Genomic DNA, 15,806 nt, shown 5'->3' with positions numbered 1-15,806 from the left:
ACATGCAGTGATCTAAGTAGATTTGTAATGTTAGTCTTACTGTCACTCAGTAGCATAGTTTAAATCACTTTTTTTTTTCTTAAGGCATGTCTACCTGAAGATCTTTCACATCATTGCATATAATTTGTCCTTTCCTAGAAGCAGAATTGTGACGTTCCCATTATCTGTTCCTGACATGATTACCTATGATATGCATTTCTTATGTAAGAAGCAATAATGCCACTGAGAGGACATTGTTATGCGTTCACCTGTGCATCAGGGAGTCTTATTGAGTAAAGAGGAGTGTTTAGTGGCTGGCTCTCCTTTTAACAATTTTACATTATGGTTTGGCATTTGTAATACATGTGTGTAGTATCTCTGTAGTTGCTCAGCATGGCATCTTCAGTTGGGCTCTGGAGGAAGTCACAGAGCTGTTCTTCTGGTGTAAGCCCTGCCCACTCTAATTATAGATACTCTCCTGAAGCTCCCTTGTACTCTCTTCTCCCTCATCCAGTGTCACAACGTACCTAGAAACGTGCCCTGCCAATTTGTCCTGAGAGGACGTTGCATGCTGTTCTGAACTGTCGGTGGGCTGTGACAGAGGAGTGAAGGGCAAAGGGGTGATCCCTCATATCACTCACCTCCATGTGTCTACATTGCACCTTTTTTTGTCTGTTGCTGGTTTCTGTTTTGTTTCCACATTGATAATAAGATTGCCAGCAATCAAAAAGGGAAATGAATTACCTGCAGCTTAAATTTATTTACGAAAAAGGAGTCTAAAGTTCTTCTTATGGTTTCTTGTGTAACTTTTTTGGTAAGAATTTGTGATCCTATCTGGATGCATCAGACTCTCCAAGGTATTATCACCCACCAGATAAAAGATGTCCATATTGAACTCCTGACAGCTCTGTGGTTCAGAATTTTGGCCTTACTGATTTTGCTTTAAACATTTTATAAGTCAGAAAGCAAATCTAAATCTTCAGGCTTAGCAGAGCTGTCTGTACACCAATATCGTCTCGCCCTAACCCTGGCCAGGTGGTTACTGTGCCCTAGCAGTCACTAGCTTTCATAGTAGTCCCTGGAGAGTCTACCTTGCGGGGAGTGATGGAGAAGCCCTGAGGCTACCTGAAAGCACATTTCAGGTGAGAGCTGGTACCTGGTGTTGTTAGGGTTGGAAGCCTGCAAAAGGCAAATGTTGTGACAGAGGTGGGCACTAGGGGCTGCCTATGGATGAGTTACATTGGGAAGGTTTGAAGACAAATGTGTCCCTTGTCTCCGGTGACCTTACACTGGTGGGCAAGAAGCATTAGTTAGCTTGTGTGGCCGGACTTCTGTATTAATGCAAGATTCTCCCCATGCTTTGTGGTACTTGGGACTCTGTCATGTTACACAGGAATTAAGTTACTGATTTGAATACATGCCCATGTTGCCTGGTCACAGGCTGCAGAGATATTGTCATGGACCCCAAATGTTGCTTTTTTCCTCCCCATTCACAGCACTGTAGGTGTCACAAAATGCAGAAATTACATGAACAATGGAGGAAATGTTCTGCTTCTTAGGTAAGAAGCTTATGAAATTATGGAAAAAGAACTTTCCTTAATCTTGTGATTTCTCATGATATTTCCATGGAATGTACAAATCATTACAAAAGAATAGTTATATGAATATTTTTTTTTTATTGCTGACAATTAGAATGTGGTTGAGAAGAGACTGTATTGTCTGATGGAAAGGTCAAAACCAGGAGCTTAACACAATGAGATCTGATAAAACAGTGAAACTATTTCTACAAGGAAGAGGCTTCATTTTTCTAGATAAGAGGACACAAAAAGGAATACAATTAGAGACTAAATAATTAAGCACCGAGAAAGCAGGAGACTTGACTCTATTGCAATGTAAGAGGTCACCATTTTTTGTGGAAAGTTTCTTGTTGTCATCTCTCTCCTAGAGGAGAATGTCTTGCTGTGTTAATGCTGAAATGGGAGATTGATTCCATCACATTATGCAGGTGCTACTGCAATGGTTACAAATCCCTTAACATGTGAAAATTTGTCACAAGAGAAGTCTACTTGCAGTTGTAAGGGCCCAGTCCTGCGAGGAGTGAATTCAAAATAAATTTTTGATCTCTCCCTCGGTGCCAGTTGTGCCAGACTGAAGAAAAAAAAAAAAAGGAAGAAAAAAATCATTTTTCAGGCTTGCATTGTCTGTCTTTGAGATTTCCAAGAAGCAGAACTGCATGATACCTGGGGCATCAAAAGTTACTTGAGACTGAGCCTTGGTTTTTAATAATTACTTAGGGTTTGAAGCTTTGGGTAGACTAAGAAATAAGAAAAAGAGTACCAGCTTCATCTACTCTTGAATAGACTGATGGAAGTGAGAAGCCCTTCATGTTAGGGCTGGGTACAAGCTTGGATAGTCAACACAAACTTGGAATAGGAAAACCATGATGTCAAAGGTCAGTGTTCTGTCTGATGCCTGCTTGTTTCGTATCTATTGAAGCTTTAGGAAATACGAACTATTCAACACTGAGTTAATCCATAAAGCAGCAGAGTCCAGAAGAAAAGAAAAAACTGATAGAACATTTGGATCTTTTGAAAAGGTATGATTTTTCTCATACTTTAAAGGTGAATAGAACAACTTCTTGTTTTGCCTGAAATGAGGGGAGCTAAGGCGGTGTCTTATTTGTTTGCTTTAGCTCAGGCTTATTTTCGTAGTACTAGGGTACTGTATATAAAAATAGAAACACAAAGCCAAGCTGTAGAAGGAATATCAGAGAGACAAAAGAATTTGACACACCCATTTGCCTTCCCAGGAAAGAAGAATGTTAGTAGTTTTTAAGTTGTTAAAGAAGTTTCTATGTGGAAAAACTCCACGACTGAGAAATCATAGTATCTCAATATGTATTTGGTGGTATTTCTATTTTCATACATAGAAAATATGAAAAAGACAATTCAACCATGATGATTTTTTTTTCTTATTGAGAAACTATACATGCTATTGCTCATGTTAGAAGCACTGAGTAAAAGCTACAGGTTTCACTTACTGTATCTTGACTTGCTGATTCATCAAAGTCACTAGCATTACACAGCGGTTCACAGGTTCCGGGAGGGGATTGGCATATGAGATCTCTAGAGTAACAGCTTTGTTCACTACAACCCGCCGAGGAATCTGAATGACAAAGACACATTTCTGATTATTCACTGTTTTACATTTTCCCTGTACGTTTCATGAACATTTTCATTAACATGGAGTCAGACTTCAGTCAAACTGTAAGCACAAAATCTCTCATACTTGAAGATGAATGAGAGAGTGGTAGGAGCAGTGAAATTTAACTGACAGCTAGTATGCCTTTCCTAATACTTGAAGCTGGATTTGATTTAGCTAAATGCTGCATACAGCTTGACAGCAGTATTTTGTGCACAATTTCGGTGAAATACAGACACATCTCATTAAACCTGTCTGATCTTTGGCTTGCTGAGTGGCTTTTTTCTTTTTCCTTCCCCCCTGCCCCTTCCCCCTTTTCTTTTTTTCCCCACATCCTTGATTACAGTGTTGAAATCATATAAACTGGCTCTAACATAGATTAGAATTAAGGGTTTAAGTCTGTATTTTAGGAGTAGGCAAAGCTGTTTAAAGCAACACTTGCACTTGCCAATAACTAGAATACAAATGAAATGTAAGTAAGTCACGTAAGCATAAAGCAGCAGCAAGTGACAGGGAAAGAAAGAAACAGCTGTTCTGAAGACTAGGGGCCAGATTCAAGCAAAGATTCAAAATCAGTCTCCTATGCCTACTTTCTCAATTTAAGCAGGCAGAATTTTAGAGCAACGTCTGAAAATGCAGCCTAAATTAATGCATTCTCATCTTAAGATCTGAGCTCCAGAAAGACTCTGTAGTTCCTTCCGTCTGTTCAGGACATCAGGGAGAGAATTGTTTACCTTAATGATAATGTTTGTGTCTTCTAAAGTGATAGTCTTCTCCACCAGCAACTTTGCCCCATGCATGTTCATGACTCCACACAAAGCAGTGACTTGGATCCTTTTGTCAGTAGTCAGATATTTTCCATAATAAGAATAAGGGATCTTTAACCGGATGTGTTTCCCTGGAATTCAGACATATATTTAGGAACTGTTACATTCTGAAAGAATGCTAAAGAAAAGAGTTATTTTGAGGGGGTTTTATATTATTGAGGAGAACAGAAGATAAGGTGGCTGAAGTCTGTTTATATTTCTTCCTTGTGAGACCACTGGTTGAATATTTCCCTCTTCTGATAATCCTGTTCTACTTTAACTCATTCGACCCTTGCAGTTTTGAATAGAGGATTTTGGCCTGAAACCGAGAGAACCCACTCATCTGTCTTCCAGCAGATTCCTGTCCCTTTGTATTTCTTGTATTTGGAGCTCTAACCATTTTTATCTGTTCCCTCCTTACATCCTACTTGTTTTACCTTGGTCAAGAAGGAAGTTTGTGCCAAGTTTCACAGAGATCCTTTTCACATGACCTGGTCTCATTGTACACCTACCACTTTTCTGCTGTGTACGGGAAAACCTTTATCACCTGGGGGTGAAAAAGATCTCTGTAACAGTTTTAATAGCCTTGATTCTTGAAGGGAGACAGGGAGCCTCACTGTAACTTCTAACTTTTGCCCTAGTTACTTTCTGCTGAAGTGTTGCCTGCTTAGTGCCAGAAAGCATACATCAGACTTCTTATTTAAGAATGTGTTCCTAAAAATGGAATAATCGCCGCACACGCACAATGTGTATACACACACATATAATGTTACTTCTAGAGCTATAATATAAATGTAGCCTAACATTTCATGAGACTTTCAATTCCTGATTGCACTACTGAAAGTTTTCAGGGGGGGGGGGGAAAGATAATTTTAAAATGTAGCCATAAAAAAGAGATGGAACAAGTAGAGGCTGATATAGATGTGATACTGATGTTTCCTCCTTTCCTTGTTTTCATGTGGCTAAGAGGGCTATATTGGCTCCTTAGAGACATTAAAGGTTACCTTGTTTAGAACCAAGATCCACAGAAGTGGTTGCCTTCAGGATCTCTGTCACTGTTCTCCTTGTGTACAGGATGGTGGACGCACTCACATCTACCTTCACGGTCTTGCGATCAAAAGATAGGTTATTGAGAATTAAGATCAGGTTAATGTCTTTGCCAAACACTGGAGGTTCAGCTAGCTTGAGTTTCCCAGAGATCCCAGGGTTTCTAATTGTCTCTGAAGATCTTTCATCTGGAGATTCTGTGTGGCCTTCTGTGATGTTTGATCCAAATATCTTGGTCAAGGCCTTTCTATAAACTCGTCTTTCCTCAGAAGAACCTAGTTGAAGGACAGAACCAAGTAAAATTCATACTTTTGTCGCCATTGCATCTTCTTGTGTACGGGCTTTCAGAATGACATAGGATGTCAGCTTTGCATCGCCTAGAAATATGCGCTACCTAAAAGTTCCTCATATTTTTATTAGGCCTATGTTCAGGTTTTTCACACGAAAGTGAGAAACAAACTGTACTAAGCTGAAATAAGTCATTAAAGTCATTAAAATGAAATATGAGGCATTTGTATTTGTTTAGGATGCAAGATTTATTTTTCTTTGGTCAGAACATGCAGTAGTGTGGTCAGTGTTACTTTGCTAAATGATGATAACCAGCCTCTGTATTGAATATGGTTGCACTAAAATCTTGAGGAGTAAAGGATTGAAATATGGCCACTGATTCTGAATGGCAAACTTTTTTTTAAAGTGAAATACATCTTACTCCTTTTTTTAAGTAATTAAATGATTATATGAAATATGTAACCCTAAATTAAAAAAAAAAAAAAAATGGAAAGGCATAGTTACCAAGTATTTGAGGGGATATAAAAATATTCCTGCAAACATATGGTTATGCAGTTCTTAACCTTTGCTTCTTTGTTTTCCAAAGTACAAATGATTGGCATTTAGTCCCTTTACTATTCCCTAGTAGTTTTGTTTCCAGAATGCAATAATGTGGAGACCGAGTCCACTGGGAGTGCAAACATAACAACTGAATGGCTGGGTAGCTGATGTCCTGTTTGTGTCAGAACAGGAGCACAAAAATGCTGAACTCGGTGGATTTATACAGCCAGAGAAGGAGGCTGAGTGAGTTGCTCCTCTTGGAAACAGGATGTAATCAAAAGGAAAGATAAGGAGTTTTAATGGACACAGCAGGAGAGAACCTGAGAGAGTCTGAGCATGAGGTCATATGGGAGATGGATGTCTAGTGTTAAGAGGACTGGGGTTTAAAGTTTTGTATGAGTGGTTTGATTGCTGCTGCACTCCCTCTGCCAGATATGATGAAAAACTAGTATTTCTTAATCTGTAACTTCCCATAGTACAGACCTGTGCACAGTTTGTGATACACAACGGACTCAGTTTTAAGACTTTTTGGTATAATAGCTTGAGGGTTTCTCTGCCCTGGGTAGTGAAACATACTTTATAGCCCTGTTTTGTGTATATGTTACATTTTGCAAATGTGTGTAAGGGACTAAAGTCTATTTTGTATTGTGTCTTAATAAGGAAACTACTAAATACACAAAACCATAAATATAATACACATTGTATTAAGAAAGTAGTCTGAGAACACTGGCAGAAATGTTTTCTGAAGGAAGGGGAGAGAGATCCTTAAACAAAACAGGTTACCCATCCTAGCTTTCTAGCACCAAGAATTCAGTAGGAGATAGTTATGATAATTCCTTTACCTTCTGGATATTTGTAATTATAGGTGATATCCACACGGGAATTGCTGTCCACAGCTTTGGTGCTGATAAACCTGCCGATTATTTCAGTATCACAATAAACTCTTTTCTTACTTCCATCCTTGTATACAATCCATCTGTTGCAATCAGCATTCACCTCTGTATATACAAATAAGGTGTCATAGTCCAAGTCTACATCACCTTCTTTGATGGCTATGACAGATGCAGGGCCACACTGAAATAATCCTAAAACAAGGCGGGAAAAGAAGGTCAAACTTTATCAGTAGTGCTCAATTTGGAAAATGAATATTAAATCATGCTAAGAATTTACATTGCTACCTCTGCTTTGTTCTTGTGGAGTTGCATCCAAAACCTGCCATCCATTGTATGATGTTCCCAGGTCTGGGCGAACGAACCAGCTTTCATTCCAGACATGATAATCCCTGGAGACAAAAACAATGTCTAGAAAGCATAGTAATAGAGAGTCATAAAAACTTCCAATTTGAAAAGAGTAGGGAATTTTGGTTTTTAAAGATTCTCTAAGATGTGACACAAGCTGTCTAGTTACAAAAACTCACTACTTTCAAAGGATAGATTTAATGCCTGCTTTTGAGGTGTAGACCTCGGTGTGGGGAGGGAGAGAACATAAATATAAGCAGTTTGCTTTGGAAGCAGTGTGAGCTCTAAGTGAAAGACTTAAGCCTTGGGTATAGGCAAGACTCAGTGATCGAGTTTGGTAACCTTTAAATGTGGGAAATGCTTTGTTTAAATAAAAACTTTCAATAGCTCTACTGGGTCAGATAAAATGCTCATGAAGTCCAATAGTCCATCTGTAATGGTGTGCAACAGCAGATGTTTAGAAAAAAAGAACAGCCCATGAAGAGAATGACCCTCTACACTCTACAATTTCTCACAGTTAGAGAATCAGGGACTTTCTGAATTAGTCATTACACTGAGACCACTGGGTTTTATGGTCCTTAGTCATCCAGTGGTAATGAGTTCCACAGACTCCAAAAGGAAAGGAGAGCACTGAAGAGATTGATAAAGTGCAGGTCATAGGAGGACCTAGAAAAGATTTGTTGAATTTTGTTCAGAGGCTAATACTTCTAAGGAAGTTAATAGATTAAAAACTTCTCATATCCTTCAGCCACATACTCAGTGAAGGGAAGCAACTAGGTAAAGATGATACTTTTGGTGAAGCCTGGTGTGCAGTTGGGCCTAGTTCACTTCCTTAAAAGTGAAGTAGCTGCGGAGTAAAGATTTTAAAACTGGAGGGCATCTAAAGTATAAAATGGTATTATTTAAAAGAATATCATGTTTCTTTGGCTACTCAAATTTTGGGGTTTGATTGACGATCATGCATCACACACAGTTTACAGCACTGGACTACAATGTCAAATAACGAAGTCTGGAGAGCGTTTGGATTGTTCTCTTTTCTTCAGCTACAAAGGGAAGATCTAGCTAAAGGAGTACTGGAAAACTTCTTGGGGAGGCTGGGAGGCCCCCATCTATAGGGGGGATGATGGGCCCAGCTGAGAAAATGGTCCACAGGTTTTGGATGTGTGATGAAAGAAAGCTATGGCAGCAGTAAACCAGTTAAGAGCATGGAAGGTTCACAGCTGTGTTGTGAGGAACAGACTGGTTAGGTGTCAATAATTAACAGAACTTTGGGAACTGGTACATTGTCAATGGAAACATACTTCTTAAAGTTTGCAATTCCTTTGTGGTCAGGCACTGCAAAATATTGGGCAGGTTGGTGGTTTAAAGTAGTATCTCAAAACCATGAAGTATGTTTTCTTTCCAAAGGGATGTCTGGTGCATTAATTTAGATATTTGTATTAAATTTTGTTCACTTAGTTGCTTTTGTACCGCTAGTGTTCATGTTTAAGTCTCATAAATCCTTTCTCTAATTATTGGTGAGATGCAAAAAAATTATATTTACCATGTGGAATCCTTGCCGATATTAAGACTCTTTCCAGAGCTGTCATAGTACTTATCGATACTCAGATTTCTATCCACATCGTGGGCAGAGTTAAAATTTGAAACCAAACGAGTTGGAATCCCCAAGCACCTCAGAACTGAAATACATAAAAAAAAAAAAAAAAAAATGCACAGAGAGCTTTAGTTCAATGACTACAAGTATCTGAGAAACAAAGTTGTCTAAATATTTTGTGATCCTTCAGCATTTGTAGTCTTCAGAGCACTGTTCTTTTTGTAGAATTAATTGCTTTGTAGCTTTGATAAAACCAGAGGTCACAAATGTCTCTATTTCACCACAGTCTTAAAGCTTACCTGTACACATCACATTCACCACAGTCTTTAAAGCTTACCTGTACACATCACACCTGCAAAAACCCAGCACTGGCCATACTGAACAGGTTTGTAGTTGTCCTGACGCCATTTCTGGAGGATTACCATGCTGCCATCCCATCTGGATGGATTCTCATGTGAATTGAAACTTCCTTGCCACTTTCCTAGCAGAACACCATTATCGTTATCATTTCCGTTGATCTAAAAACAGGCCAATGGACAGAATGCACAAAATCAATTGTGTGTAATGCACCATATCTAGCTAATTATATTGCTTAAGGTGCAGATGGCTGAGTCCCAGTGGTATAACTAATGCTTTCTGCTGAAGCATGTGGAATCCAGATTAAGTTGTTTATTTCTTACCATAGAACTGATTACTCGGCCCACATATTTAGGATCTCCTCTTCGAGATACATCAATGGCTGGGTCCTGACGATAGTACAGGCTCAGATCAAGCATGGTGAGACAGATGTTTAGAATGTGATCTTGAAACTGTGATCAGAAAAGATGTTTAAGAAAATAAGTTTCACAAACAGAATTAGAGGAGATTCTACTGCAGTTCCTCTTTTCAAAGATACTCCAGCCCAAAGGTAACAGGGACGGTGAGGCACAAAGACAGTAGTGTGCAGTTCACACTGCAATATTGGTTAAAGACAGGGCTAACTAAATAAAGCAAAATCTGGCAGGATGCCTTCTGCCATCAGAAGAGATGGCTGCAGTAAAACTAAAACTGCCAAGCTCATTCTGACTGCAATTATTAGATTCACTTGACTTATATCCCTGGAAACATTCAAGGTCAGGCTTGATGGGACTTTGATCAGCCTGATCTAGTTGAGGATCTCCCTGCTCATTGCGGGGAGGTCAGACTAAATGAACTTTAAAGGTCCCTTCCAACCCAAACCATTCTACATCAACATCAGTTCTGGCCCATTGTAACTGCATTACAAAAATAGTGGGTGTGTTTGAGCCGTACAAGTATATTGTTACTTGTACTCTGGATGCTTTGGTCACAATGAGGTCCACGCTTGTACCTTGAGCTTCAAGCCCATACATAACTCAGTCCTGTTGCAGTGCTGTACTAAGCCATCTCTCACACCAAAGCCTATTAGGCACACGGTGAACAAACTACATGTAAGGCTAGCCCAGTTTGCTGAGTTTTCATTTAAATAGGCATACCTGTCAGAGGGGCAAATAATGATATGAGAAAATGCTGGTGGAGACAGAGTAAGAGCCCAAATGAATTTCTTATGGCTTACCTGTCCATAGTACCATCCTCTTGCTTCAATGTACTTTGCATTGCCCACAAAGATTATTCCATTTTCATTTAGAACATATTCTTGTCTCTCATTTTCATTAGCCATGTAGACATCATCACCTGAAAACCAGGTTGGACATGCTTTTACACTTAAAGCTGAGAATACTAGCAACCTTTCAAAAGCATTTTTATGTTTATTTAGCAAGGAGAAAACTACTATTTGGAAAAAGCATTTTTATAGCTCCCTGAATATGTTCAGTTCAGTGAAAATGCCTGCTATTGTATATGGTGGAGGAGCAGGGCATAAATCCATGTTATATTACTTTCACTTTTTTTCCCTAATTTTAGTGTAGCCTTGGTGTATTCTCTAAGTGTCCCCTATTTTTACATTGTGTTTATGTGAGGAAGACAGAGAAAAGTCCGGGCTAGCTCACTGGGGTTTTCTGCCTTTTCAAGGTACTTAAAAGTAGAATAGACATTTGAAAAGAATCACACTGATTTTTTTTTTTCCCTCCTGTTTTCCAGTTGTGTTCATCTAGTTTTAAGATTCCCAAATACAGATCTTAACATTCCTGACAGCACTCTGGATCAGGCAAGTAATTAGGGTAGCCTGCTGAAGCATTCAGTTTTATTTCATTGTTACTCATTGGTTTCCATAGTCTATGGCACAGTATGTAGCTGCTATGAAAGCACTGGCTTCCCCCAGATACTTTGGTTGATCGCTTTTGGTAGCAATGTCTACTTAGCTCTGTTTAAATTTATAATGCTTACGTTTTCTGTATGTAACATTTTAATTTTAATTTTCTGAAAGCTTCCGGATTTCAGAAAATGCACATAAAAATCAGCTTTGAGTCAACTTCTTTACCTTCCTATAGGAACTTCCCATCTTTCCCTTACTGCAAATAAAAGATTGTATAATTTCTTTTTAAAACTATATCACATGATATAAGTCTCTGTTTGTGGTGGCTGTCCACACTTTTTTTTTTATCATGTCATTGTTGATTCCCAAGCTTTTGGGTCAGCATTGCCCTGGAGAGCTGTGTGTGGTTCCAGGTGCTGTGCTTCAAGGTGTAGACCAGTTGGAAAGAGTGAGAGGAGCACTCTTGAAATGCTCAATCTTGAAAATATAACTTATGAAGAAAATAAAACTTATGAATTAACTCAGAATTACTTAAAAATAGAAAAAAATGAGGGTGAGGAATGGGACAAGCACAGTAATTATTCTAGACTTTCTTGTGAAGAGGATGGGGCAGGGGGAAGGAAATCTGTTGGTGTCTGTTGTTATATAGGATGAGAAGTTACATGCTGAAATCAAAGCGAAAATATTTGGTTAGTTAATAGGAAAAAAATTGTAACAGAAAAGCTAGTGTTTTATTGGAGTGAATTGTTGGAGGAACTACTGAAACTTCTCTAATGGTAATTGATCATTAAGAAGGAATTCAGTGTCTGTCAGGAATGACGTAAGTGCTAAACTGAACCTGCCTTAGAGCATGGTGTGGGACTAGATAACTTCCTAAGATCCTTCTTGCCCTATGAATTTATGATTCTGAGCAATCTAAATGTCCTTCTATAATCACTTGAACATCCTTCTTTTAAGGTTTATATGCTCTCAATTATAATGTACTAGAGCCAGTTCTTTTGATAAGTATACTTGGACTACTAGGGTATTCCTACTGATAACTTGAGCAAGATTAACATTAATTTAAAAACAGGAGGAAAACACCCACAACAAATCTCCTCCTGTCAAGTATGACTAAATAGGAACAACGCCTTCTTCTGTTAGTCTCAGCATACAAGTAGAAAAAAGACCCTACAATCAGCCATGACAGTTCAATTTTTGGACAGTTATAGAAAGACAGACCACTATAGATCTAGTCCTTTACTAATTAATTCCTTTTAATAAAAAACCTGAAGTTGTTATATATTCTGTCCTCTCATTCTGAAGTTAAAGTTTATCCTGGCATAGTGAGAAACAAGCAGGATATACATTTCTATTGATAGTTTTTAATCAATACTTACGTACACTTTCTAACATAGATATACTTCTAGTAATTTCTTCATATAAGCTTTGCCACAGAAAGAAGTGACAAGTCTCAGACATCTAGGGAAAAAGATAGTTCCTACAAAACTCTCCTTCATATCCTTTTATCCTCTAAAACTTTAGAACTGATGTGTTCACTTGTGAGCTATAGATTAGCAGTGCATGACTTCTCGTTTAATTCAGGACTGCAACTCTTTATTCTAGTAGTTAACTGTACATTCCTTCAGTAGTATTAAGACATAATGCATTATTATCAGAGGCTGGCTTGCAAGTATGTTGAAGTCTCTTAAGTACATTAAAAGAGAAAACTATTAATGTTAAAGCATCACTTTTTGTTTTATCCACAGGTTTGAAGCAAGTATATTAGTGAATTAATAAGCTTATTGGTTTTCACCATTATAGTAATATCAGTATTTTCTCTGACCAAATCCCATATTTATTTCAGATATACAACCTGCGAAACTAACTGCTTTCAGCTTGTTGAACTAGAAATTTTCTCTTGTCCAAAAGGCTTTTCATGTTATCATAGTAACCCTTCACTGAACATGTTCTAATTCCTAATTCCTATTCAGGAAAGATTAAATGAAAGAAAATTCCAAATGAGATCTCATCACCTCATATGATGGCATTAATACTTACATCTGGGTAACTGTTTCCTCTTATGCAGTTTAAGATTGCATTTGCCTTTTTCAGGACCATTTCACTTTCATTCTCATTCTGCGATTAACGAGAACTTTCACATTCTTCATGATTTCCAACTGGCAAGTCTGGCATTGAAACTGTTATTTCTCCTTAAACACGTGTCTTTTTTTTTTTTTTTGTATATCTTATCCCTTCTCAACTGCTTCAGTCTCTAGCATCAACCAGTTATTTCTATGTGGTATCCCAGCCCATCTGTGTATGGACAGTGGTGCTTAATGTCAGCATATCAAAGTCAGTAATGAACCATTTAATCAGAGCGGGGTTTTTTTTCAGGTAACACTTAAGGATCCACTAGTAGCTCTTCTCCAACCCAGTGCTTTTCATTTCATCTCTAGTCCTGACTGTTTCCTTGTAAGTAGTTCTTTGCTGCTACTACAGTTTATGAATTAATCCTTGTCTTTTCTAATTTAATGAATAATGTCCCATGTGGAATCATATCTGCACACCAGATCTGCCATTTATCCTTTGCTGAGAAAATAAATTTTGTATTTCCTTTCTGCTATGACACTTATTATAGTGGTAACATACCCTCAAACTGAATCTATTCCTGTTTGTCAGGATCAGGGAGCTATTCCACTCTGCAAGAAGCTTATTCAACAGCATCCTGCTTTAAGGATACTTTGGCAGTGGTCACTGCATCATCTGACAATGTTTTCTGCAAAATCGTAAGTTCTAAACTGGAATGGCACAGCTTATTATTATTATATTATTATTCATCTGAGAATAATTTGTCTGGTCTTATGAGTACCACTGCTGCACTGGTCAAATATTTCAGTCCCTGCAGTGTGGCTTCCAACAATTAGAAGTTATACCACAAGTGATCTTTCGGGGGGTTCTGGGAAGGTTTTCCCCTCAGGACTGTCTATGCAGAGACAGTCTGAGATTCCTGAACAGCTTAAATTATTTCTGTCTTCCAAGACACACTGAGCTAATTAGAAGATTTTTTCATCTTGGCTCTTGACACATTCGTTAGTGGCCCTTGACTAACATATGGTCACAGAAGAAAATAGCAGATGATTCTGGTTACTTTTCTTTTATAAGCTGTTTAGTCACTTAGTTGGCTAAGAGCTCCCTTAAATCTAGAGTGGTATATTTTAAGGCTAATCTAGGTTTCTAGACTGTTGCATATTTGCAAAATCTGAGATTAGGAATTTGCATTTCTCATGCAACTTGCTGAGGCTGCAGAAATAAAAAAAATGGAGCAGCAAGAGATGTTCCTCTTCAATCCGTGACGAAAGACATGGGAAATGCCCATCTTCTTCATACTAGCCCTCTATCAGCTTCTAAAAAGTTAGTTGAGCTATTGTCTTTGCAGTTAACATCTGCAAGAGCAGTCTTGCTTTGATTTAAGTGCACATCAAGGACATTACTTTACGCTTGCTTTGAGCTCTGAGAAGTACATGCACTTCTGAAAATCTGTCAGCCTTTGTCTACAGAAAGCGGTCTGCTCACTCCTGAAGAGTCTGTGATATCACCCCGTATAACACATTTCATTAGGATAATAGGGAAGGAAGGGAGGGTGTGACACCGGCTTTTTAGGTTGTAAAACATATCTCTGAACAGATAGCTGCCGGCAACCCAAAGAGAGTGAGCTTGACAGAGCAAGCTCACTGTGCAGATATGAAAGCAAATAGGTCAGTTATGTTCAAGGGCAAAAGCAATGGTACCTACCTGGGCACCAAGGGTTGAAGAGTAACACAAACTGCCCCAGGAATCTGGAGAAGATCTTGTTCCCTGAGGTTACCTGGAGGATTAGATTGTATCGTCCAATGACAGCATTGGCTGGGCTGGATATTGTAAAGTTCGTATAACCGGACTCACTGGGTCCTTGGACAGCACTCCAGCCACTTGCTCCCCTCTGAGAGAGGGGAAATACAGCCTTTGTACGATGAGATTCTGAGGGGGCTGGTCCTGGTAGAAAGAAGGGGTAATTGGTTTCCATTCTAGAGTGGTTTCAATATTAACCTCACACTTGAAATGAGCACGTGGGGTGGGGGCAGGCATTAAAAATAAATAAAGAAAAATTGCATCCTTAATTAAAATAAGGGAAGAGCTACAAGGGATGAAGTTTACAGTTCTGTGACAACATGGATTAAGCTAAGGGGGTGTTACCTATTTCAGTGACAAATGCTAGGCTCTCCCCAGCCTGCTGTGGTCTGTTGAAGTACAGGGTAATAGTGAAGGCTTGTCCTCGCCTCACAGTCAACTCAGTGTTGGCATATCTGTCAGTATGGTGTGTGCCTGCATTTAGTGATGGCTGCCAGCTGATATGTGTTGGTGTCAGATCTGTAAAACAGAAGAAAAGTCATGAAGAAGCAGCCAGCATGGAAAGAAACCATTTGCTGGTAAGTGGCATGATGAGGTAGCTAAAAGCAGTTATCTTTTACTGGAGGAAGGACAGCTAAAAAGCAGATGCTCCATTAAATTGATTAAGTATAGTGGTTAATAATAGAAATTTTTGCTTGGGTTTTGTTATGGGGCTGTCACACTGAGGACTTGTATACTGTTTTATCGCTGGACTTTGAAAAAAAATTTTCAGGGGCAAATCAGTGTCACTTCACTGTCAGCACCAAATAAAGTGGCTGGTAGCCCCTTTACATTTTCAGCATCTATATTTTTAGGATCCCAGAAATGGCTATTGAGACACCTTACTTTTCCTGCTTACATCCTGATGCCATTTGGTCTAGAGTAGGAAAAGATGTGTAGTGAGAGATCTTATATGAATGAGGCTGGAAAATTCCTGCTATGAAGACAGGCTGAGAGAGTTGGGGTTGTTCAGCCTGGAGAAGAGACTGCTC

General features: G+C 38.7%; 1 protein-coding gene across 1 annotated transcript; it reads right to left on the bottom strand.

The window, feature by feature from the left end:
• Positions 1-68: 68 nt before the first annotated feature.
• LOC119154801 (protein-glutamine gamma-glutamyltransferase 6-like) lies at positions 69-15,575 on the bottom strand. The gene is given in 12 exon segments (XM_037402724.1): positions 69-2,127; positions 3,020-3,144; positions 3,915-4,078; positions 4,991-5,308; positions 6,704-6,946; positions 7,040-7,143; positions 8,643-8,778; positions 9,031-9,211; positions 9,374-9,502; positions 10,267-10,385; positions 14,680-14,919; positions 15,121-15,575. Coding segments are annotated over 12 exon segments (2,154 nt in total). The 5' UTR covers positions 15,365-15,575; the 3' UTR covers positions 69-1,976.
• Positions 15,576-15,806: the final 231 nt, after the last annotated feature.

The sequence above is a fragment of the Falco rusticolus genome, chromosome 10, assembly GCF_015220075.1.
Source record: "Falco rusticolus isolate bFalRus1 chromosome 10, bFalRus1.pri, whole genome shotgun sequence".
Lineage (NCBI taxonomy): Eukaryota > Metazoa > Chordata > Aves > Falconiformes > Falconidae > Falco > Falco rusticolus.
Note: the sequence above shows the minus strand (reverse complement) of the source record. Positions and strands in the feature narration are given on the sequence as shown.